At 41.8% G+C, this 26,589-nt stretch overlaps 1 protein-coding gene across 5 annotated transcripts in view; it reads right to left on the bottom strand.

Annotated features, from left to right (window-relative positions):
• MAP7 (microtubule associated protein 7) overlaps positions 1 to 26,236 on the bottom strand; it is a 178,237-nt gene extending 152,001 nt beyond the window's left edge. For 2 of the 5 annotated variants that reach the window (XM_047857798.1, XM_047857794.1), the window contains exon 1: positions 2,092 to 2,399. In XM_047857798.1, coding sequence (XP_047713754.1) covers positions 2,092 to 2,224 — 133 coding nt within the window. In that variant the 5' untranslated portion in view covers positions 2,225 to 2,399. Of the gene's footprint in view, positions 1 to 2,091; positions 2,400 to 26,058 lie in introns of those variants that run through there. The other 3 variants (XM_047857796.1, XM_047857795.1, XM_047857797.1) reach the window with 2 other exon arrangements.
• Positions 26,237 to 26,589: the final 353 nt, after the last annotated feature.

The following is a 26,589-nucleotide window of genomic DNA, read 5'->3' on the forward strand; positions in this document are numbered from 1 at the left end:
TTCTCAGTTATAGCAGCTATATTTCGAGTACTCCCAGGTACATGTGGCTAGTGGCTATCATACTGGACATTTCATACATAGAATACCTCCATCACTGTTCTGATCGACAAAGCCAGATTTGAAAGTGGACATTCCTACTGTTCAGACAGACCTGATGAGAAATTTAGAACCAAGCCAATAGTATTATTACTCGTTAGCAATCATTAAAGATTTCCAATGTTGTTTGTTTATGTCTGGGCATTCTTATCAATGTAGCATTTTTCTTCTAGTCTTTTTCTTCTTTTTCCCTTTGATATAAGGAAAAGTAGAAAAAGAAAAATGGTAGGGATTCAGAAACTCCTTAAGTCTCTCTTATTCACGAAGTGGAACGAATTGCCAAAAATAAATACATTTTTAGAAGTAACTACTTCCCCTACCCTTTTTCCCTTTAAATAAAATACTAAAGGCAACTGGGGGGGGGGGGGGGAACCACAGAAGAAAGAGAGGAATTCAAGAAAACTACTCAGAACAAAATGGATAGCTATCCTAAATTACTGTTCCAAAATGCCTAAGGGAAAAGTGCCGCAAATCAAGAACATTTCCAAAAATACACAGTGGGCACAGTTCAACAGTTCCACATTAATTTAGAAAGTTAACACCTCGTAAGAGGCCAAATGATTTTCTACCAACCATTGAAAGTACTGGGTTTTCATCAAGACCACACTCTGGTTCAACTGTCTAATTCCTGGGCAAATAAAAGAATCACCTATGTCAGCTTCCATCCGTGGCATCAGTAAATTCCTGAAGTCATTTGGTTCTAAGATAGAAACTATGTCTGATAGTAAGATTAAAATCAACTACATTACTAAGGTTCTGTTGATTTGAAATTCCCTGTATACAGCCTTTTAAAAGTGAAGTAAAAATATACTTTGGGATTTAAAGTTGACAGTTTCAATTATACTTAAGAAAAGCAAACTCTAAGACTCATTCAAGAGCCAGGAAAAAGAAAGCCAGTCGTTTTCAGGCACTGGATTCTACTGAAACACTCATTCTATCAGGGCTTCAGTATTTGCTTGCTACTTTGCCATGCTACTGCTCTGTACCACACAGAGGAAATTTGATATCTCAGTGACAGAACAATTTGAATGCAAGCTAAAATTTAATCAGCACATAGAAACAACAAAACTGATAACCTATCAGCTTAAGAGACAAACAGCTCATATGCATTTGGGGGAAGGGGGTTGCAAGAATTAGGATACTGGGAAAAAAGAAACTTAAAAGGCAAGGCTTAAAGCCCCTCTTCAAAAATGTTATGATGTTGCCATCTCTGACAATTACAGCTCTGGGAGGGTAGCTATGAGACAATGCTAAAATGATGCGGTACAGGGGGATTCGAGAAGCCAGGCAAAGCTGCTGCTCCATTTCATCATTATGAAAGAAAGGTACAAGAATCAGACCTCCCCTTTCTGCACCCAGCACATTCCAACCTCCAGACAGATGTTCAGCAGAGTTACCATCAGAAGTTATAAAACGTCATGCTTTCCCCTCCCTGTTCTCTAGCTTTGCCCCCTACAGTGTGCTCAATGTTTGTTTTGCCACCTTCTCAAGCTCCTTCAGAATAGAAAAAGAAGTAACATCTTGACTCTCTGCCCTTGGAAAGGACTCACTCCTAGGTCACTTCATCTAACTCATCCCTTTTCAAGGAGAAACTCAGATCATTAAACAGAAATCACCAATGCACCTAAACAAGGTAGGGAGATGATCATTTACACCTGGATTAAGTCCTATTTCCTTCCTGGTAAGGACATGCCATTGGTAACTGTTCAAATGAGCATGTATAAATTAAAGATCTCCAGGCCAAGAAAGTAGCTTGTGTCAGAAAAAAAAAAAAAAGGCAACTGATCTGAAACCTACCAAATCTGCAAAATCTGTTCTGCATTTCATGCATACACAGCTCTACAGAATGTGTAAATACAACCAGCAAACTGTGCTAGGAGGTCACAAGCACTCCACACAGCGTGCACCACAGACACAGTTTGTAAATGTGCTACAGACAGTGTGGGAAATGGGGGCTGGCTCCAGTTCCAACCAAAGGGTAGAGCTAATGCATACCTTTAGGTCTTCTGGAATTTCCATTCTTTTGCTGTTCATCTTCCTCATTAATGGTGAATAAACCAAGGGGAATTGGCCTTGCACTGGTCTTCTTCAGTCTCTCTTGTCGGATAGCTGTAGCTGATCCAGGCATACCGCGGCTACTTGGTTTTTAATTATTATTATATTAAAAATATATGCTTATGTAATTGCAGCTCCCAGGAAGCTGCTAGTTTCCAAGCTGCCGGTTCATTTGAGCACTTGTAATAGATCCCCTATGGGTAAACAGTGTGCAAACAGCTGACAGATACTACCAGCCACTTGGCAACTGAGGCCCTGCAGTTCCCCCTCACCTAGCAGCAACCCCCCACCTCCCCTCCGCGCCCCCTCCCGCTTACTCCCCCCAGGCAAGTGGCTGGCTGGAGCTCGCTAGCTGGCACACACACGCTCACACAAAGCACGCAGGCGCACTTTCCTTCCGGAAGAGCCCAGGGAAAGGCACGCAGGGTCAGAAGCCTCCTTCCACTGCCTAACCTGTTCAGTCAGATCCCAGCTTCTTCCTGCTGCGGCACCTTTGCCCAGGCTTCCTGCCACCGCACAGTAAGATACTCGGCACACGGCACAGAGGGAAAACCGGGATATGCTGTCCTGTAAACAGTTGCCCTGACAACCGGGACAGGTCCTAATCCGGGAGGGCTGGGAGCAGCTCCGGTCCGCCTGGAAGCGCAGGCAGCTGCGGGATGCTGGTCGGGGGAACTCACCGCAGAGGTCTGGAGCAGGGGGGAGGGGGCCGCCAGCGCTGTGCAGCTCCCTCTTCCTTTCTTCTCCGCCCGCCCGCCAGGCTGCAGCCCCGGAGGACAACTGTCGCCATGCCCGCACAGGCATCAGGGGACTCCCCAGGATGGGGAAGGGGACTCAAGGCAAGAAGTCCTTCTCTTCTTTGGGGGACCCGGTTTTCAATCATGACAATGCTTGCGAGTCCCTGGATGAAGGCATAGCTGGACGCCCATGGCTCATTCTGCACACAGTATCACATCGCAGCTTTCTGGAGGTCCCTATCACCCCAGGCTGGGCCATGAGGATTGACACTGCCACGCACCTGAGACATTCCAGGGAGGACAGGCAGGGGGAGAACCGTGCCTGTTCTCACCAAGACCACAATTTGGAATACCCCTTCTGCAAGTCAAGTTGAAAGGAGAGAAATGAGAAACTACAATCCACCTACTTGGGGGGGGGGGAGATCCATCTCAAGGACATGCTGCCAACTCCCCCCAGTTCCCACTGCTCTGGGAGAGTCATTACCAGCAGTGCTGAGCAATTCTTAACACTTGACCCACTTTTAGTTCTTTTTTGGACTCTTTTCTCCAAAGCATACAATCATGGGATTATTGTTTTCTTCTGAAATGAGCTTTCTCACTTAAGACTCTCCACTTCTAGGCTGCCTGAAATTTATGCTGTGTGTGAAAAAATTAAATTTATAGTAAGTGACACAGACAGATGCCTACTGCCAAATTGGTAGCTTTTGTTGCTTTTGTTTTTGCCTTTTAATCGAAATCAAGTCTGCTTAAAAAGTCCAAAACAATCCTCCCATCCCAGACCACTCTCCTACATTGTCCGACGTGGGGCTCAAAGTCACAAAACCGCAAGAACATGACCTGGGCCAAACCCAAGAGTTGAACGCTTAACCAAATGAGCCACCCAGGAGCCCCAAGCACCCTCTCTACATCCTTTGGATGGAAGGATAACTTCTGACAATTCACTTAACTTCTCTTGGTGCCTTAGCTTTCACTGTAAAATTGGGGTGACATCATTTACCTTACAGGACTGGGGAGAGGATTAAATGAAGCATAGTGGTAGCAGTAAGAAGTGCTTATACATATCACCTGCTTTTACATTTTACACTACATCTGTTGTAAGTACTCCATTTTTGCTTCGTATTTCAGGTGTTTCCAGTTCAGCTATCAAGCCTATCGAGCAATAATATTGTCCAGCCCACTGCTGGAGCTGTACTAGATGGTTGGCAAATCCATGCTGGAAAAAAAACAAAACAAAACACTTCAGAAATCTTTTGCTCAAAGGCTGGGGGATTCAATTAAGAGTTAGATGTGTAGATTGGGGAACTGAAGGAAATTTCACGTATTAAGTTTACTTAAAATCATGTTCACCTCTTTGATGAGTACCTGGAATAAAAGAGAATGGGGTTGAAGAACTGCATAGGTCTGAGAAACCACCTAAATCAACGTTTTAGATGCAAGGAAAACCAAGGCACAGGAGGTGAAGTTCCTTGCCCAGGTCAAATGTTACCCACCAACAAGTCTGTGGTGAAAACGTGCTTCTCCTTATGACGAAAATTCGGCCTGCATCGTTTAGGATCTTAGATCCCTCTCGCTAGCTTCTTACAGAGATGGCAAGATGTGGAGAAGGAAGGAAAGGGAGGATCCATGCTTCAAACATGCAAGATCTTGTTGTTTAAGAAATAAACAGTAGATATAACCTACTGCCATTAATTCTATTTGGAAATTCTATTTTTGAATTAAAGATGATTTGTTATTTCCTATTTATTTCTTTAATCAAAAGATCAGTGAGCATAGTCCAGTATTATACGTATTTATGAAAATCTTATCAAATCTAGTTTGTTTCTTCTACTTCCAGAGAACCAGGTTAGTACTTACAATAGCAACACACACACACACACACACACACACACACACACACACACACAGAGCTGAAACTACCTTTTGGCATAAGAAGTGAAAAGCTATGTCTCAAGCAAACGACAAATTTCATTCAGAAATGTTTCTTACCCAGATACGGCTAACAGCTTCTGATCATCTCCATGGATCTAACAAAAGTATTACTGAAAGTGGTAAAGCTAAGGAAAAAGGGATCTTTTCCTTCATCTATCATCTTAAAAAAAAAAAAAAAGTTTATTTATTTTGAGAGAGAGTGAGCGTGTGTGCAAGTTGGGGAGGGAAAGAGGGAGAGGGAGACAGAGAATCCCAAGCAGGCCCGATGTGGGGCTGGAATTCACAGTGAGATCACGACCTGAGCTGATGTCTAACCAAACTGAGCCACCCAGAAGCACCCCCCCCCCCAACCTTCATCTTTCAAATAAAAAATGAAAGGATCGTATTTACGAAGTATCTTAGGAAGGAAATGAAACATCTTTCCAAGAGTGGCTTTTAAAAAAGCAAAGTGAAAGCTGAAACTCAAATGACTTCTGCAGAAGATGTATATTCCTTTACTCTCAAGGATGGCCTGGATGGCTTTTTCTCCTCTTTTACAGGAGAAACACAGCAGCAAACCAAAAGCTTCCTAGCACTTAACTTGTCCAGATAAGATTTCACAAAGGAGCCCTCCCTGAGGTCTGTGGAACAGAGATCACAGAACAGCCCTTCTGGGACACAGAGGACTCTAACTGAGCCCACCTCTACCACACCTAGCTAATCAACAACTCTCCTGTTAACAGCAATGGAATATCCCTCAAATGACAGAGTTGGTACTCTTCATGCTCTAGGGTCTCATGGAGAATTTTGATCTGTATCAAAATGTGAAAGTCACCCAAATGGCTGTTTTGAAAGTTATGCCTAAACTATCTACTGGGGAAATGAAAACCTAATCAAAGGAGGCTGTATGTCACCAGCCATCCTACAAGCCATGAGGCAGGATGAGGTCAGGTCAAAGAATCCCATTATCCAGAACATCTCCAGCTTTGTCAGATAAGTTTTATCTTTGTTAGTCACAACAGCACTGAGAGAGGAGTCATCGCCTGACAGATCAGGAAACTGAGGCTCAGGTTAAAGTCACACAGCTAGTTCGGTCACTGAGCCAGGATTAATTTGTGGGCCATCTGCTCTGAAGCTAAGATGCTTTTGTCCTGCTGCCTTGTAAATCCCGGTTGCAACATCAACTAGCTGTGTCCCAGTCACAGCTGTGACCAGTCACAGGGAAGCAAACAGCCCAAGATCAAATAATCATAATAAAGGATTTTTTTTTTCCTATCCACGAAGTACACATTTAAGACGTAAATACATTTGAGATTAATTTCCTAAATGCTCAAACCCAGGATACAGGTTTTCAGCTTTATTTCATTTTGGGAACGCCGGGGCTTAGTCCCTACAGAGGCATGGGGGCTTTTATACTCAGACCCAAAACAAAGGCAGATGTGGAAAGGGGGATGGCCAGACCTGAAAGCAGAAGGAATCCTACTCTGAATTCCTGAACTCTTCCCCAGCACTAATAGGTGTTTTCAATTTGATGTGGCACATGTGTCCGTGAATGTTACCTGCAGGTACAGAATCTCAATTCAGTCCCCCCGGGAACTGGGGTATGCAGACTTGCAAGAGTCAATTAGGTTTTGCAACTATCGTTAAAATAACAAATGATGGATTAATGGAGACTCTGTACAAAGTAGGAAGAAATGAGACATTGCCTAGTGAGAGACGGTAGATTTTACAACTAAGCTGGCTTTACTAGAGAAAAATGTTTGCAGAATAATCATAAAATACATTCGCAGTCCTATTGAAAATGATACCACTCGTCCGCTATGAATGAAATAGGCCAATAGGTCCTTGAGCGATTGCTGTCCCCACCAATTCCCACCCCCAGCCCCTATTCCCTTAGTACACAATGAATTCATGTCTGTGTGTCCCTCTACCCTGGCTGCCTGGCGCCTCTGGGCTACCTCTAAACATGAGGTAGGGGAACATGAAACAGAGTGAAACTAACTGATCAGTAGGGGAACTCATCTCATGATTGGGACCTGCTTGTCACAATGTGAGATAGGAGAATAACCACATGTAGGCACATGTGTACACACACACACTTCAGGTTTCTGTTCACATTTATCCTTTGTCAGCTTTTATTTTATGTCCATAAGATTGGAAAATAGCACACAGTCCATGAATGAATCCAAAAATATCCTCTTGCAGAGAGAAATCTGCTTAACCAGTGAGAAGCATACCTAGATTTTTCCTTCTAAAAGCCTACTGAGCTTTACAAAAAGATCACTGAAATGGAAAAGAGCCTGACTTGTACTAATCCAAGGACTGTAGCTGAAAATAGAAAATTACTACTGCTGGATTGAAGGGCCAGTCACTGGTAAATTACAGTTCTATATACATATAAGCCAGTTACTTTCCAGTGGGACCCACAAGTGCCAAAATGCCTTTTCAGAAACATTTTTACATTAAGAGGAGAGGATTAATTCCTCAAAACTACTGGATTTCAGTAATCTTTTAAATATTTAATGCATACTCCCCCGAAAGGTAAGCTGCAACTTACTTCTAGTAGTTTTAGAAATCCACATTTTAATGCAATATTTAAAAAATAAAAGAAAGAAAACCTTCGCAGAGTTTGAAAATACAAAGACGGCACAGGTTGACTGTGAATTCAAATAACCCCTGGGAATAAAAGGTCCCACCTGGTTCTCTACCATCCCCATTCTTGAAGTTAGGGGGCTCCCTTACAGTTTCCTAGGACGAGGACACTGCCTCATGGCTTCTTTGGCAATAAAGGCCTAACATTCTGCCATCTTGCAGCATTAGACAATTAGCTGTTGGACAAAGAAATACTGCACAAAGACAAGACTGACCCTTTGAAAGGAAAATAAAAAAGGCAGGTTTGCTTTGATCTTCATTTTACCACCTTTTGTTAACAGGCAGTAAGAGAAACAGTAAATACTACTCTAGTAGTCATGTGCCAAAAACCAAGAAGTACCACGTTCCTGCCGTGCCTTTGTAACATTTCTATAAGTCTTCACCGTGTGGTGAACACTTTGTGGTGCCAGCAGACTCCCATTTTCGCACGTCTGCTCCACCAGAAATGAATTTTAAACCCTGAGGATTCACTTACCTGAATGTAAGGTGTGGATACCAAGCTTTCTTTAAAACTCTTCCCTAAACATTAGGTATCACTAAGTTGTGAATATTACAAAATGCCACATTGAACTTTAACCCAGTAAACACAGGCTAGAATGCCCTTGGGCCTCCGGTTCATTATGCCCACTGATCATACTTAATGTACACTGCGTGAACATCTCAATTCCTTGGCAAAAGTTAATATGTGCACACGTCCTCTCCTCTAATAGTGACACCCTTATGAGGTTACAAATCCAATTTTACAGATTCAAAATGAGGCAAAAGAAATCAATGGCTGGGTTCAACAGAAGAATCAGACAGATAGCCAGGGCTGTGTTTCTGAAAGTTACCTAACCCATCACTGGTCCATGAGCAGTTATGGGTTTACTTTTATTTTTTTGAACCACACCATTAGAAAGAGAAGAAAACTGAGAAACTGTGGTTCCCTGTCTTGCTTTAGGAGTGGTAAACACACACCAAGGGTGCAAGGTGAGGTGTTCTGGGGGATGGCATCAGAGTGGAGGCAGTAGGCAGATCATATAATGTTCTCCCACCAAGCAGAGGCAAGGGGCGCCATTCAGGGGTGCTGACTGATGCAATGTGTGACCCAGACTGGCCAGTCTGGTGGAGGACAGGTCAGAAGGGAGGAGGAATGAGATATAAGAAAAATCAGTTCCATAAGGACTTTGTCCACATGAAAGAAGGTGTCTCACATGGTGACTTTGGGATAGAAGGCAAAGAGGAAAATGAAAACCCACTCATGTTTGTTTGTTTGTTAAAGAGCGTGGGAGGTTTATTTCAGGGGGATGGGCATGAATACTGAGTTCCTGGAAACGTCCAGAACATGGACAAGTGGACAATGAGAAGGAAAGGTGGTTAGTGTTTATATTAAAGACTTAGATGAGAATGAGGGCTTTATATCTGTAGATAAAGTAGAGAGAAAGCCAGAATTAGTTCCAAAATCATCAAAAGCTCAAAATAATGGGCTATAGCTAAAAAGATTCGGTAGCGATAAATACGAACATCTCCTTTGTTAAGTCCAACCGCACAGGTACAGAATGAAAACCCCACCCAAGCTTCAGCAGCTGCAAAGAAGGAGGGCACTTGGACAGCAAGCTCACTACACATGATCGGTGTGATGAGGCAGTAAAAGTCCTAACAGTATCACAGGTGGTATACCAGCAGATGTCCAGCATGCTGAGTAAGGGGAAGAACCTTCTCTATTTTCTGGTCCTCAGACCACATTGTCTGAATTAGATATTTCAGTGAGATCATAAATCAGAACACATTCAGAAGAGAGCAACCTAGGACTATAAGATTCTAGGCCATAACACAGGAGAATCATTGGAAAAAAGGTACAATTTCTCTGGAGAAAATAAGCCAAGATCTGGAGAAATAAAATAACTGAATTAAAGCTTAACATGTGGAAGGATGTCTAGTGTTAGTGTAGTTCTGGAAGACAGAACTAGGATCGGTGATTGGAAGTCACCAGAATGTAACAAATTGTGCCTTCCATCACTGAAGACAGTCATGCAGGAACACTGACTGGGATGAGGGTGCTGCATTAATAGACGGGGTCCAGGTTGGATTTTTGGGTCTCTAAGAGTCTCTTCTGATCCCACAACTGGCTCCAAGACCTGATGAAAACGGAAACTCGAGTTATATGCTCAGGGGAAAACAAGCTGGCAGAAAGAAAAAGCCTGAGACTCAGACAGCCCTTCCCCCCGCCGTCACAGTCTGCCTGTGCTTACTTAACACTTCACATGGTTTCGGTTTTTTTTTTTTTTTTGTCAGTGGCTCTACAGTTGTATTGTTTTACTCATTCCACTGATGCCCCCCAGAGGTTTTTGACTTAATGCTAAAACATGTAAAGAACGGAAGCTTCACTCAGTCTTCCGGTTACAACAGGACCACACTAATAATTTCTGCACCTGCAGCCTGCAGACTTCCCTCACTGCCGCCTATCAGCAATTCAATGGAAATCTGGGTGAAAAACTCTAGGGAAGATGGGAATAAAAATGAAGAAGATATACGAGTTTTCCCTCAATGATACAATTCACTGAGGATGGGTCACTGTGTGGCTCTGTAACTTGAGAGAGGAGATCTAAAGGTTTGTGAGTGAAGAGCATTATTAAAGAATAATAGGCCAATTCAGTTTATTACTTCATGGGCATTTTAAGGGGAGTGATAGCCCTAAGTCTTCAGGCCAGTGAAGAATTGGACCAATCAACAGCAGGTGTTCAACATTCATTTCAGCCCTTACTGAGACTTTCCCCCAATCCCATCTTTTGTGGCTTTGCTACTCTTTCTAATTCTTTCTGGTAAAATGCCCTAAATTAAAACTGACGTCAATTAAGATTTTTTAAGAGGTTTAATATCCTGTTTTTACCTTAAGAGTTAATTTAAAAGTTTCTCTTAAGAAGTAATTTAAATGTTTTACATAATTCTGGGGGGAAAACTCTGACTTTCTTTCTGAGGGTCCATGTGTCCAGTCAGAGTTTTCCAGAGAAACAGAATCAAAAATACTACTGGACCACTACTGATACTAAATACTACTACTTCTCTGGAGAAAATATAGACATATTTTTTTTTAATACTTATTTTAAGAAATAATGGCAGCCTGCGATTATAGAGGCTGGCAAGTCCAAAATTTGTAAGGCAGGCCAGCAGGCTGGAAACTCAGGCAGGCTTTCCATGTTATAGCCTTAAGGCAGAAGTCCTTCTCTGGGAAACCTCAGTTTTTGCCCCAAAGGCCTTCAATGGATTGGATTGGGCCTGCTATATTATCAAGGGTAATCTTAAAGTCAACTGACTGCAAATGTTAATTATATGTACAAACTATGTTCACAGCAATATTCAGACTGGTGTTTGACCCAATAACTGGACACTGTAGCCTAGCTAAATTGACAGATAAAATTAACCATCATGGTCAGTGACCCCACAGAGATTAAGACACTCCATTCCCACGCTGAAATCAACATGCTATAAATGAAAGCATGCCACTCAAAAGTCAAATTTTCACTGAATAGGCTGGACATTATTTACTCAAGTCATTTTCCAGTATTGCAATGCTCTGTTAAGATAATACTCATACAATTGGGGTCAGCAGACCTATGAAATCCTCTTACCTTTCACTAATGATCGCTCTTTGAGAATCCAATACAGGTCAGCTTCAAAGCATTATCAAACAAATCGTTTTTACCATTATAACAACTGGTTGCCTCAACATTAAGTGGTTTGGAAAGTACAGATATGTAGATTTAAAAAAAATCCTTCCCTATTGTCATGAAGTAACCTCACTGTCTCAATTAGAAGAAAATATATATAAATATGTGGATGGGGATGGTGTTGATAATACATGTTTCTCATGAGAAGATAAAGTGTATATGAAGGTTTGAGGTACTAAACTTTATTTACACTTACTGGTTAAATAGAACCAACTCTGACAAAAGAGAAAATTATATACAATTCTTCAGCACAGTTCTGAAATCAATCAACAGAAAATCATGGTGGGGAACTTTGAGGTTTGGTCATTTACATTCAGCTAAGGTCCACACTGAAAAGATTAGCATATCCAGTGTAATTGTCAGCAACCAACCAGAACACTGAAAGCCTTCAGCTAAATTATACAGATAAGAGATGAGTATACTTAGGATTAAATGGCAAGCCCAGAAGCTTTCCAAATTTGTAACTCCTAAACAAAAAGATTCCTAATGCATCAGTAATTGCTTTAAAAAAAGATAGGAAGCATTAATTTCCGAGAAATAGATACTACTAGCAATCCAGTACATTTTTTGAGAAATGTCATCCCCTTTTGGTCTTATGTGACCTCGGGCCACTGAGATTTTAGTGGGCACTACACAGAAAGAAAAACATCTCAGACCTCAATTCCAAAACCCCTTTACCTTTCGAATCTCTATTCTAAGCCCTTGCTTAAAACTCCTGTGAATTTTAGATAGACAACTGAGGGAGGACTATAATGACAAAAGGAACCTCTTGGCAAACTTCCTAAAACACCACAAATGGACCATTGTGCCTTTTATCATCAGGCAAAGTGGCCACACTTCCATTGCTAAAGGCACTAAAATCAACGATGTATTAGGAAAAAAAAAAAAAAAAAACAGTTGTTCCAGAGACAAAGTTGTAGAGAAACAGTCACAATCATAATAGAATTCTCTTTACTCTCTCAATTTTTCGGTTGAGATTTTATTACCTGGTTCCTGTTTGCAGACTGGCATGGAGGAAGAGATCAGCCCTGAAACCCTTAATACAAGAAATACCCATGTCCCTTCATAGCCCAGAGCCAGCCTTTATCCAACTCACTAGAAAAAGACCTGGTTCTTGCTGTTTACAAACAAAAGTAGGGAGTTTATAGAACCAAAAGCTGTTTGTTTTAAAAATAATTGCAATACTGTAAGTTGTTCCATGAACAGGTTTCCAAATACGTGCACCTCTAATAGATAACTTATGCACTGTAAAACAAAAAAGGCATCTTTGTGCATTTCCCAACTGGTCCAGAATGGCTCACCAGTGTCTGGGCTCCCAGTCACCGGATTTAGCAAAATCTTCTTCCATGTGATATTCTGTACTCGTCTCTTCCAAAATCTCCTTGAAGACTCACACTCTATCGTGAGTATACTTTAGGTACAGCTGGACCACCAAGGCTTGAATCTAAGATGTCAAGGAAGTGTTCTTCCCTGTGAGGTTCACTGGGTCATAAGATTATGAAGGTTTTCTACTCAAAGGCATTTGCCCTCTCATAGGTCTTCCAGACTAAAGATAGCTCCATCCCCCATTTCTCTATTTTAATGCTTTTTACTGTGGAGCCATTTCTTCTACTTGCATTTTAGTTCCTGATACTCTACCTGCGACTTATGCAATGCCACTTTGAAAGCATATGCATGTACCTTTTTTCTAAAAAATTTGTTTTAATGTTTTTATTTATTTTTGAGAGACAGAAGTGGGGAAGGGGCAGAGACAGAGGGAGACACAGAATCCCAAGCAGGCTCCAGGCTCTGAGCTGTCAGCCCAGAGCGCGACGAGGGGCTTGAACTCAGGAACCGTGAGATCATGACCTGAGCTGAAGTCAGACGCTTAACCAACTGAGTCACCCAGGCACCCATGGATATACCTTTTTATATACACAACAAGAACATCCTCACAGGGATGATAGGAGGTAGAAAGTCACTGTTGCAAAAGAAAGTTCTGGGTATATTTTAGTGATGCGTATTTATTTTTAATAATTTTATTTTCACTGGGGCACCTGGGTGGCTCAGTTGGTTAAGTATCTGACTTCGGCTCAGGTCATGATCTCACAGTACATGGGCTCCAGCCCCACATCGGGCTCTATGCTGACAGCTCAAAGCCTGGAGTCTGCTTCAGACTCTATGTCTCCCTCTCGCTGCCGCTTCCCCACCTGTGAGTGCACTTGCTGTCTTTCTCTCTCCCCCAAAAATAAACATTCAAATTGAGTACTTATAAAAATATTTTTACTGAAAAATGATATAAATGGTATATATTTATATATAAATATTATATATGATATAAAAATTATATATGACATATATATTATATATGATATAAATATATATAATATAAATATTATATATGATGTAAATATTATATATATTTATATATTATTTATATATATAATTATATATAAATAATATAATATATTATTTATATATTATATATTATATATTTATATATATTTGTATATATTTATAAATATTTATAAATATATATAAATATTATATATAATATAAATATATATGATATAAATGCTATATATGATATAGATATTATATATGAAATGTAAATATTGTATATGATATAAATATTATATATGATATAACTATTATATATGATATACATATTATACACTTACATATAACACAAATATTATATACTTATATATTATATATAATATATAAATATATATTTATACTATATCTATTATATCTATTATCTATTATATATTACATTTATATTATATATTATGTGCTTATATAAATATTAAATATAAATAAACCTTAATATTTTAAGAGTGGTTTAAAGCATGTTGGTTTAATCAATTACCACAGTGTCTATGTATCATATATAAAATTTAAAGGCATTACTCAGAACATCTAAACCCAGATTCATCTGAGGAAGTGACATTTAAAGATTTATTAAGTTAAATTTTTAAAAATATAAAAATTGAAATTACAAGTTGAACAAGATATTTTCTTAGGGAGAAAGGTCTGTCTCATATACCCTGGTCCCAACATCCTGTATAGGCACTGGAAATAAGCCTCTGCAACTTGAAGTCTTTTCTAAAATTTAATACATAAGAAACTTAATTAAAAAAAAAAAAACGGTTTAGGGGAGCTTGGATGGCTCAGTTGGTTAAGTGTCTGAATCTTGATTTCGGCTCAGATCATGATCTCAGGGTCATGAGCTTGAGCCCTGCATCAGGCTCAGAGCTGAGTGTGGAGCCTACTTAAGCTTCTTTCTCCCTCTCTCTCTGTCCCGTGGGCATGTTCTCTCTTGCTCTCAAAAACAAAAAAACAAAAAACAAAAACAAAAAAAACAAAATAGCTTACTGATCCTTTTTCTATTTCAACATGCGTACTTTTTGAATTTTTAAAAAGATGTTAATTAAAGCATAGTTGGCATACAATTTTACATTAGTTTCAGGTATACGACATAGTAATGTGATCTATATACATCATGAAATGCTCACCAGGACAACTGTAGTTACCGTACATACAAGTTCTTATTCACTACATTCCCTATGCTGTACTTTCCATCTCCATGACTTTATTATGTAACTGGAGGTTCGGGCCTCTTAATCCTCTTAACCTATCTCACCCGTCCCCTGCGCAAGTATTTTGTATGAAGAAACCCAAACTATGTACTTCTCACGAAAGCCTTATGGAAGGCTAGTTGTATATGCTTCCTAGATTTTCCTTTGTAGAGAAACAGTTAATGAAGTGATAGTGATTTGTTTCAAGTCAAAATAAGTCCGGGAAGTCCATCGTCGTGGAACACGTCCATCTTTATGATTTAAAGTGCAATAATTCTGTGGCAAGTATTTTAGGAAAGAACTTGAAATTTAGAACTATGATGCAGTAATAAGAAACACTTTTGAATACCACAGAAATGAAAAAAAGTCAAGAGAGGCTGGCATGGGTTTTAACTCAATCACAACTTAATCTTAGCAAGTCACAGGGTTATGTGAGGCGACCTTCTACTGCAACATGTTTTGTGCGACACTTTGACAGGTGAAAAGCACCATCCAATGTGCCTGGATGATGCTTACTATATCTGATGGCAATGTGATCACACGGCTGCAATTAGGTCTGAATCAGCATTACATTCGGATTCTCTCATTGAGACTTTATAATTGTAAGCAAAAATTTGCTTAAGGGAAAAATTTAGCAAGCCAGGGTAAGTCCATATTTTCCCGGTGATGCAATACCAATCCCTAACAACCGTGACCACAATAATTACAACAACACTTCATGCTGTGTCAGGCACTGTTATAAGTACTTTACATGTACCAACTCATTTAATCCTCGTCATAGCCCTATGAAGGCATTACCAGTATCCCGGTTTTAAAAAAGAAGAAATCGAGGAAGAGCATGGCCAAATGACTTGCTGTAAATCCCTCAAGTAGCCACAGAGCTGAGAATGGAACTCAGACAGCAGGCCTGAGTCCTAGCACAAAGTCATAGTTTAACATTATCACTACACTAGGTAGTCAGCTTTGGGCGCAAGATCAAATGACTTCACACACGCTTAGCTTCAGTATAATCTTGAAGGGGCAAAGGGGAAATCAAAGACACTCTTTTCCTTAGAGATCAGTCTTACTCAGTATCCCCCACTGCCCTTTTCATTGTGGCCCCGGTTTTTATAGCTATGCAGACACCAATTGCAAGGGGGCGGGGAAAAAAAAAGAAAGAAAGAAAATCAGTTCTGTCAAAGGTAAGCCCTCACTGAAAAAGCTTTAAATCACAACTGATGGCACCATAAAACCTGAAACACACACGTAAATCGTGCTCAGACGTGCCTCTGGAGGTTCTGACAAGTAGAACCGGAGATCATAATTTGATGTGATGTTCGAAACCGTAAGTGTGGGGGTGCCTGGGTGGCTCAGTCGGAAAAGGGTTGAACTTCAGCTCAGGTCATGATCTCGCGGTTCGTGAGTTCAAGCCCCGCATCGGGCTCTGTGCTGACATCTCAGAGCCTGAAGCCTGCTTCTGATTCTGTGCCTCCCTCTCTGTCCTTCCCCTGCTCATACTCTCTCAAAAATAAAATAAAAACATTAAAAAAAAAAAAAAGTAAGTATGGGTAACATTGTTAAGAAAAAGTACAACGTGAAAAGAGCAGAGGTTACCAGACCCAGCCTTATGTCAAGTAACAACTGATGAGAATGAAGAGAGGTGAAGTAAAGAAAGATTAACCCAAAAGGTATTAGCATAGGTTGTGCCGCAGGATGGGAGGCAAGAACATCAAGGAGAAGGACATTCTTGTGTTAAGTATTTACAGGCAGACAGAAGAAACGAGTGGTTTCCAGAGCCAAGGAGATGATGATCAGATTTTCACTAGGAAAATCTCTGGGAAAAGTATGTAATTTGCTACAAAAAACTTTATATACCTGAAGTTGACCTTCTTGTTTTGAGGGAAAGGAGGAAGAAGGTGGCAGAAGTGGGGGTGGGGGGGAGAGAAAGAAAGAAATTCATTACCTAACTTTCCATCTAACTGCACACATTCATACATTAAAGTGCATCAATACATACATGAGTGTGCACATTATTTTACTATTCAAGCATACTCCTACTCATATTCACATCTACATTTCCTTCACAAAATTCCCGGAGCAAAATAAGAGATAAACAAAATAAATTCACTGGCTTGAGGGTAACAGCTGTTATGATTTCCAGGTGGTTTCCATAAGCAAGGTACACTTGACACCTCCAAATGAAATCTACTATCGTCAAATCTAAGAGCTTTAAGTAGGAAATAGATCGAACGTAGTCCTCAGCCTTGAATGCACATTGGAATCACTGGGGGAGTTTTAGAAGGTACTGCCACCTGGCTCCCACCCCTAGAGGTTCTCGGATAATTGCCTAAGGTGTAGTAGGGGCAGAGCGAGATTTAAGAGGTCCCTGGGTGATTTTAACTCACTGTCAAGATTGAGAACCAATGATGCTGCAGCACAGGAGCTCAATCATTTCAGTAATATAACCTTAGGCCCCAAGAATGGCCTATACTTAAATGAACTGACCAGCACTGCGGATAAGGGGGCCATCATACTAATTTAGAGCATCAACCCTGAATAGGAAAACAATCCAGCTGGAATGCAGGAGGCAGGGAACTAGGTCCTGTTTGGTGTGTTAGGTCAGGGCTTCTGAGAACCAAAAGCCTGGATTAAAACCTTGACAGGCTGCCACGCGTTTTTGTTACAGCCTGTTATTATGCAAGTTACTGCCACCCAAGCAGGCCTTGTGTTGGAAAGTGGGGACACTGAAAGAAGAGGGTCTTTTCTGGAGTTTCACCTTGGAATTTAAACCTATTCTAGAATATAGCTATTTCCTACTGTCACCAGAGTAGCAGGGATACAAGGTTTATATGTGGAAGGTTATCCCATAGTAAAGGATGGGTCCTTTTACCAGACAGCCAACTCCAAAAAAGCTTACGTAGCATTAAGAAAAAAAAAAAAAAAAGTCACAGAAGAAATTTTCAGATACCAAATCTCAATACTCTACAATTTAAATATACCTAATTTTACTAACAATGCATGCAAAGCCCAGCTCAGATATACCAAATACATCTTTCAGCTTCCTTTCCGCTCAGTTTTGCATTCCTACGTCCATCTGCGATGTTTGGTCTGCTGTGTCAGTTCTCCTTGGCATTCCCCACAATTCTTTCACAACTATTTCTGTAGGAGTTTCGAGGACAAGGAACTGCCAGATGCAGTGAGTTCTTGCCGTCAAAAATATATTAGTCTTCAAATCAAAATTGAAAGTCGCACCCAAGAAAATCTTATAGATTATTTCTTAACTGGCTATTGCTCCAAGATACTAGGAAGACCAGTATTTAATGAACAGAGAAAAAACACCTGACGCCATTTAAATTTGTAAACTATAATTCAGAGCATTGCGAAAACAGATATTAAAGAGGCAAAAGGCCAACAGGCAGGGATGGATCTCGAGAGTATTATGAGCAAGCTAAGCAAAATAAGTCAGAGAAAGACAAAGGTCATAGCATCTCACTCATATGCGGAATTTAAGGAACAAACGAACAAAGAAAAACAAGAAAAGACAAACCAAAAAACAGACTTAACTATAGACAACTGGTAGTGGGGGGGGGGTGATGGGAGTGGGGAGATGCGTGAAATAGGTGATGGGGATTAAAAAAGTACACGTATCTTGATGAGCACTGAGTAATGGACAGAACTACAGAATACTGTACACCCGAAACTAATATCACTGGATACTAATCCAGTATCTTAACTATACTGGATTAAAAAAAAAAAAAAAGGCAAAAGACACTGAGTTGCTAAACAGCTAGACAAACTCTAGAGCTGGATTTTCTATAAAGAATAAGCATAATAGCATACGTGTTGAGCATATAGAACCTTAGATCATGCTCAGTGATTAACTGTCCAATGACAGAGGGGCGCCTGGGTGGTTCAGTTGGTCGGGCGTCCGACTTCAGCTCAGGTCATGATCTCACAGCTCATGAGTTCAAGCCTCGCATCAGGCTCTATGCTGATAGCTCAGAGCCTGGAGCCTGCTTCGGATTCTGTGTCTCTCTCCCTCCCTCTGCTCCTCCCCTATTCATGCTCTGTCTTTCTCTGTCTCTCAAAAATGAATAAACGTTAAAAAAAAAATTAAAAAAAAAAACATCCAATGACAGATTATCAAGATCTTTACAAAACACTGTAAATACATTTCGGTAACTGAGAGCTGATATGTAAGTAGTCAATTTGACAATATAAATTCTGCCAACAAGGAATAACCAAGACCATAAAACGAGATATAAGACCAATATTCCCAGCTTTGTAACTGAAACAGCATTCCTTCCAAATTTCGGAAAGCCATTTCTCAAAGGATTGGAAGAGGGACACGAAGGGGGACAGAGAACTTGGACTGGCATGGGACCTGATGTGTAATGGCACCGCTGTTGATAATCAACTCCAGAATGCAGACTCCACAGAAAATCGTTACCATGGAAGAATAAAGAAGACGGTAATATTAAAGCCAAATAAAAACTCCCCATTACACATGGGCTCTGGGAGCAACACTATCTCCACAGGGGTTCTAATTCCAGCGAGCATCATTTAGCATCCAGAAGGGCACTATTTCACTTTAAGGCAATTATACTGCTTTACTCAAAGAACTTGGTGCAAAGGCTGAAAATTAAAAACAAAACTTAAGGGGCGCCTGGGTGGCGCAGTCGGTTAAGCGTCCGACTTCAGCCAGGTCACGATCTCGCGGTCCGTGAGTTCGAGCCCCGCGTCGGGCTCTGGGCTGATGGCTCGGAGCCTGGAGCCTGTTTCCGATTCTGTGTCTCCCTCTCTCTCTGCCCCTCCCCCGTTCATGCTCTGTCTCTCCCTGTCCCAAAAATAAATAAACGTTGAAAAATAAAAAATAAAAAAAATAAATAAATAAATAAAATAAAAACAAAACTTAATGTCAAGTGCCGGTAAGGATGCTGAGCAGTTCCAACTGAGACATTGCCTGTAGGAAGGCAAAACCACAGGGCCACTCTGGAAAGCGGTTTGGCAGGTTCTTATAAACATATACTCTCATATGGGCCGACAAACCCACTCTGAGGTCTCTCCCTCAGATAAGTCAGAAAAGCCTGGGTGTAAACATTTACAGCGGCATAATTTATAATCGCCCAAACCGGGAAATATCTCAGTGCTCCTCAATGGGTGGGTAGATTAACAACCCATGGTACTTCCTTACAACAGCAAGCTACTCATCAATAACAAACTATTGATACATACAACAATCTCAAATGCATTATGCTAAGTGAAAAAATTCAGACTCAAAAGGTTACATGGTGTATGATTCCACTCTTATGACACTGTGGAAAAGGCAAAACTAGACACATGGTGAACAGATCAGCAGCTGCCAGGGGTTGAGGGTAGGAGGAGAGCCTGACTTGAATGGGCAACGTGAGGGAATTCTCTGGGATGAGAGAACTCTTCTAGACCAGGATTACAATGGTGGTTACATGTGTATATATTTGGCAAAAGTCAATGAATTGTACACCTGAAATATCAGTAAATTTTCTGTATGCAAAAGTAATTTTTAAGAAGAGAGAAAAAACCCTCTGCCTTTTCAAGGATTTGTCATTTTTTTCCTTTCACCATCAAATTTGATGGCGAGTCTCCAAAATCAGTTCCATCTGGCCATCTATTAATCACTTAGAATCTGGTTCATCCCCCACTCTTGCACCAACAAGTGAAATTCCTCGCCTAGGGGGTCAGTGACTACCCGGTAACCACAGTGATGGCTTTTCTTTCATTCTTTGACTCCCTGACCTCTTGTCCTTCGCCCTTGGCAGGTGCTTTGCTCATTTAAAAAAAATTATGTTTATTTTTGAGAGAGAGCATGAGCAGGGGAGGGGCAGAGAGAGAGGGAGACACAGAATCTGAACCAGGCTCCAGGCTCCGAGCTATCAGCAGAGAGCCCGATGTGGGGCTCGAACTCATGAACCGTGAGATCATGATCCGAGCTGAAGTTGGATGCTCAACCGACTGAGCCACCCAGGCACCCCTGCTTTGCTCATTTATGCCTTTCCTATCTTTTTAGCTTCTCTGCCCATCTTCTTTATTGGCTCTTTCTTTGAATGTCCTGCTACACTTTGAATGTCCTCTCACCCCTTTTCAGTTTCTCTTTCCAGGCTCTCCTTATTCTCCCGGCTTCAGTCATTATCCCCTTATGGAATGAATCCCAGAGTTCTGGCCTTTTTTTTTTGTCCCTCATCTCCATACTGCCTGTGCCCATTAGACATTTCTACCTACATGTCTCTGTGTCTTTTGCATGTCTTATAGAAATTGTTCTGTTTCTCCCACCAAAACCAGGTCCTCCTCACGGATACTTTCATGCCACCCTTAAGCCAATGGGCCACACTCAAACCTGGAGTATAATCTTAAATGCCATCTTTTACCTGCATCCTTACACACATGCCTCAGTAGAGTCTTGAATTAATTGTTCCCTTCCCATTTCCAACAGCTTGCCTCCATTTCTGTAGGAACCTCTGAGTTGGTCTGTATGTCGCTGAACTCTTTCTTATTAAATTCATCCTCTAGTCTACATGCCTACTTCGAGATGGGTAACAGCTGGGTAGACATCCAGATTTCGCTGATCTTCAAAGGTCTGGCTGATCTGTCTGGCTCCATGGACGTTCCCCATATGTTCTCACCACCCCGTGTTACCATTCTCAAGGCAGAGAAAGTCAACTGAAGAGAATGACTTTCAATGATGGATGGACTCTGCATTCGTTAAAGGCACATCTGAGCTCTTCTGTTGGACCCTGCAATCAAGCTTGCAAATTCATGAGTACAGAATTACTAATTAAGCATGTTTTAATCAAGATCTGTTATTCTCAAGAATCATCAACAGTTCACCACTGTCCACAGAATAACATACCAGCCTCTTAGCTTGACCTTTAACCACTCCACAATCTGGCCTCCATGGATCATCATTCCTAACTGATCTTCTAGGATTCTTTCATCTTGAGGCTCACACGAGCCAGTATGACCAAAATTTTGCTCTTTTCCATATTTGTAGCTTTTCCTCTCTTCCTTCCCATCCAACTTTATGTATCATTTACCCATTTTTTTCAGTGTTTATGTCCTCCCTAATGACCACAGCCAGAAGCAGTTCTTCCTTCACTGAAGTCCTCATGACCTGCAATTATTTATGAGTTGTTTCCCTTGCTAAGAAGGAGCGTGTCTTTGTCAACCTTCTAGCCACCATAATGCTTAATATATGCAAGGTACATATTTCTTGGTCAATTTATTCTAAGCCTCAATATCTTCAATTTTTAAATCAATATGAGACTTGAATTTTAAAAAATTTTCCCTTTCAAATGATTATTTTTTGTGCACCAGAAAGCAAAGGTGTTAGAAAAAAAATTTTTTTAGAGAACATGCCAATGTATATTAGTATTTCACACTCATGCCTAAATATTGATATAAAAAATCCATGTTGCTGAGCACAGCTGCTTGGTCTAACACTTTCCTCTTTAACAAGATATAAAGTAAGAGCAGGTCACAATACAATGGGGAAAAAAGTTATCTAGCCACTTGAATGAAGCATCATGAACTTTAGGACTTGAATTTCAGACCGTTTTGAAATAAAATACCAAATTGGTAGTCTGAGTCCCTAACTTAAAATGCTAATTTGCAGATATTTGTAGACCCTTTGAGCCAAGTGAAACCATAAAGATCACTTTAATGCAGTGACGGTGGTGACCAAGATCACAAATAAAGCCTGTATTCTCTCACCAGATAGCAGGCTGAGGACAGAAAAGCCCAATTCTAGGTTCTAATTCATTTCCCCCAAAAGAGTATCAACAGAACTTACAGATTACAGGTATTAACTTATTTCCTGTACATGAAAGTGTTTACTCATGAATTAGTCACATGCTGCTTCAAATTAGATCTTAATTCAGTAGGCTTATAAAAAAGAAGCTATCGAGTTGGGAAAGGAGTTGTGCACGCTCACTTTCCACAGCTCTCAAGCATGAGCATAAAAACACTGAACACAGAAAGCTCGGACAGAGGCAGTTTTGTGAGTATCCATCCATCTATGTGACTACTCAAAATAACGGCCTGAAGAAGGACTTGATGTCCTCTAGTGGTGAAATCCAAAACTTGCTTCCAAGTCCATTATTTTTTCATTTCTTGAGAACTGAAAAATATTCAAAATTTTGAATACTGAAAAATATGGTGAAAAAACTGTTCATCCTAAAGAAAAATGAAAACTTTTACCACAAGAAATGTGACTTGACTACTTTTAAGTAGAAGATAAATATATGCTGAGAGAAATATGGTTTTTAAATGTGGGATTACTATAGTAGCTTTCAATATCCTTAAATGTTTCATTTTATAGGTGGTATACCACCAATTTTCAACCCATCTTTGACACACACATATATATCTACATACTTATGAATATTACAGGTCTTATTTTTATAGCCACCTGAAACTCTAGTCTAAATTGTCCTAGGACTTAGTGGGTATCATGCTAAGTGAGATGAGTCAGGCTGAGGAAGACAAATACCATATAATTTCGCTCATGTGTGGAATCTAAAAAACACAACGCATGCAAAAACAAACAAAAAGTACAATCAGACCTATAAATACAGAGAACTGATTGTTGCCACAGGGGAACGGGGTGTAGGCAAAATGGGTGAAGGGGAATGGGACATATAGGCTTCCAGTTACAGAATGAATAAATCACAGGAATAAAAGACACAGCATAGGAAATATAAGCAATGATATTGTAATAGTGTTGCACAGTGACAGATAGCAGCTACACCGATGAGTATAACAACATAATGTATAGAGATGTTGAATCACTGTTGTACAACTGAAAGTAATGTAACACTGCGTGTCAACCGTACTCAAAAAAAACAAAAACAAAAAAAAAAACTGTCTTAAAATTACACCAAATTTTTTGCACAGGTCTATAAAAACTAAGACATTTAAGAATGTATTTTACCTCATAATAACCCAATCTCAATGAATGAATGAATACATAAAATGAATCCCTCAACAAACTTCCCACTTCAAGTAGCAATTTTCACCTCTTGATAAGTGATAAAATATAGAAGTTCCCACCTCCTCCCCAAACACCCACCTCTCTGCAAACCTGTGATTGTTAAAAAAAAAAAAAAAAAAAATGACTTGCAGCATTTAGATGTGTACGATGTGAAATATGTTCATAAAAATAAAACACTACATTGGAGTCCTATATGCTGACGTAGGCAACATGTTTTAAATATATGGAAAACTTCTTAAATTGTTAAAATTCAAGCACTCCTTACTTGTTCACTCAAAATATTGCTACCTAGATTTAAAAAAATACGTATTTTCACCTTTCTTCTATCTTTGGCATCTGCTCACATAGACACTTCTGAACACCAAAAGCATTAACTTAGGGCTAGAAAAATAGGAAAAAGATGTGGGCCACAAATAAGTTGTACTTAAATCATAAGTACAATTACTCAAAAGACAATATATAAAATGTGTCCCTCGGAAACTGGCGTTTCTAGGCAAAGGCGTGGAAGAATTTTTTTTCTATGAAGGAGATGGCAGCCAATTAAATTCCCCCTTTGTACAAGAAAATCTTGCACTGATAGTCACATGAGTTGTATATTAATTGTTAGAAACACGACCAGTTCACTAGTTAACCTGCTCAGGTAATGAAACGCTAGTTTGCAGTTCACTCATATCCGAAAAAGTTGATCATGTGCAGATTCTAGAAAACGGTTCTTTTGTTTACGTTTGTTTGACTATAAACTGGCTTGCGTGAACTTTCTGGAACATTTTTTTCTTTTTTCAAAAGCAGTTACTTTGTGGGTATTAGGCACCAAACCATTTATACTGTAATGAGAACGCTGCCCTTCCGCTGCCCTCAGTTGGGGAGGGGCCCAACCCAGAGCATGCAGCCCATCAAGTCTGATAAAACAATTACAAAGACATCTCTTAGTCACCCCTTCCTCGGCCCAACTCAAAATAATGATCGCCCAATCTTTCAAACACATTAAGACAAAATAAACCACCCTACAGGAAGTAGCATGACTTCAAAGTAAACAAGTTCAAGACACCTTGTCAGACTTAACCTCAGGTATTTGGCTGAAAGGATTAAGTCATTAGACTTTAGATGCCCAAACTCCTCCTAGCAGTGCAGACACACTTCCAAAGATTGGTACAGGTTTTCTGGAACTTTCATATTAAAATAAGCGTATCATGTAAATCAAAAGGTCTTTTCTTTTTTTAAAAAGGTCTTTTTGGAGGGACAGGAGAGTGTCACATTTAGGGAAACGATCGTTTCCGGTTATGTGTGTATAGAAAACGCATTGCAATTAGGAAGCCTGCAATGTGAATTCTTTTTAAAATAAGAAACTGCCTCATCGCCTCCATCCCAAGTGGAAGGTACTAGAAACGGTTTGCCGACCTAGAAGAGACTAGGGGAGAGGCGAGAATCTGCAAGTCAGTTTCTTAAGAAAAAGCTATTAAGAGTGGAAACGTCGTCTTCATACAAGATGGGGCTGGGGGAAGAAACTTTCGGCTTGTCTTGGAGATGTGAGCACCTGTCCCCGAGCGTTAATGTGGACGTCGGGCGCGGGGGTCGATGTGACCACCTGAGCCGACGTTCCTTCTACCTTGGGTTCGTGCATGGACCGCATAAAAACATGAACTCTGGGGGCGCTTTCATGTCAACAAAGGTACGAGTCCGACTATCCCGCACACGCAGGCCCCACCTTCCAGCAGCCAGCCCTGGCCCTCCCCACCCCGCGACCTCAGTCTGCCCGGGAGCGGGTCGCAACTGCGGACCCTGGGGCGGGGGCGGCCGCCGCTCGCCGCCGCGGGACCCTCGCGCCGGCGCTCGGCTGCGCCACCGGCGCCTGCGACCCCGACAGCCGGTGCGACCAGGGAAGGCGGGAGGGGTGCCAGAAACGGATAATCCTGTCGGTCGCACCTGGCAGAGGATTTTCCGGCTGGCTGTTTGGTTTGGGAGATACGATTTCCCCATTCAACTGAATGAGAGCCGAGTCGGCAGGTGGGAGGGGAGCGGCCAGCGTTTTCCCAGTTCCTCCTCCCGCCCGCGCTCGCTGGCGAGTTTCCACCTGTTGTGGGAAAGTCGAGGTGGAGCGTGAGAGGGGCGACCGGAACTGGGGCCGGCCGCGCTCGGGCACCGCGGGCCCGGGCGGCCGACGCGCGGCGGAGGGCGGAGGGCAGACGCGCTCCGAGCCCGGGTGCGCGGCGCGCTGGACCGGCCGTTCCGGGCCGCGGCCAGGAGGGGGAGGAGACCGCCGGCGCCCGGCGCGCGCCCACCCATCCCGCCGGCCGCCCCCCGCCCGCGGGACCCTCGCCTGCCCCCCGCCGTGCAGTCACCTGTTTCGCTCCGCACAGCGCCGTCGCCGCCCCTGTGGCTGTCGCCGCCAGCTCCTAGCTCCGCCATGGTGCTCCGATGACGCGCCAGGAGAGCCGCTCCGCCCTCTTCCTCGGCCTCGCTCCCGCCGGCCCCCCGCCTCCGGGGCCCGCGGCCCAGACAGGTGAGCGCCGTCTGGGGAGGGCGGAGGGTGGAGAGCAGAGGGAGGAGGGACCGGGAGCCGGCGCGCGACAAGCCGCTTGGGTCAGGCGCGCGGGCGCGCCCCCTCGCGGACAGGTGCGGCGTGGCAGCCGCTCCGACGGGCACTACTGGGTGTCCGCAGAGAGAGCGGCGGCCGGAGCCAGGCACCTGGCCCGGAGCTTCTGCCTGCCGCTGAGACCGCTGCCGGCTCCTCGAGGTCTGCAGGGGGCTCGACGACACTCAGTGGCGTACGCGACTGGGACGGTCTGAGGACCAGCCCAGGCGAGGCGAGGGCAGCTGGACGCTCTGTTCCCCTCTGAAGTCTGAAGCTCAGTTTTGACTTCGCCAGGGCT

The sequence above is a fragment of the Prionailurus viverrinus genome, chromosome B2 (assembly GCF_022837055.1).
Source record: "Prionailurus viverrinus isolate Anna chromosome B2, UM_Priviv_1.0, whole genome shotgun sequence".
Classification (NCBI taxonomy): Eukaryota; Metazoa; Chordata; class Mammalia; order Carnivora; family Felidae; genus Prionailurus; species Prionailurus viverrinus.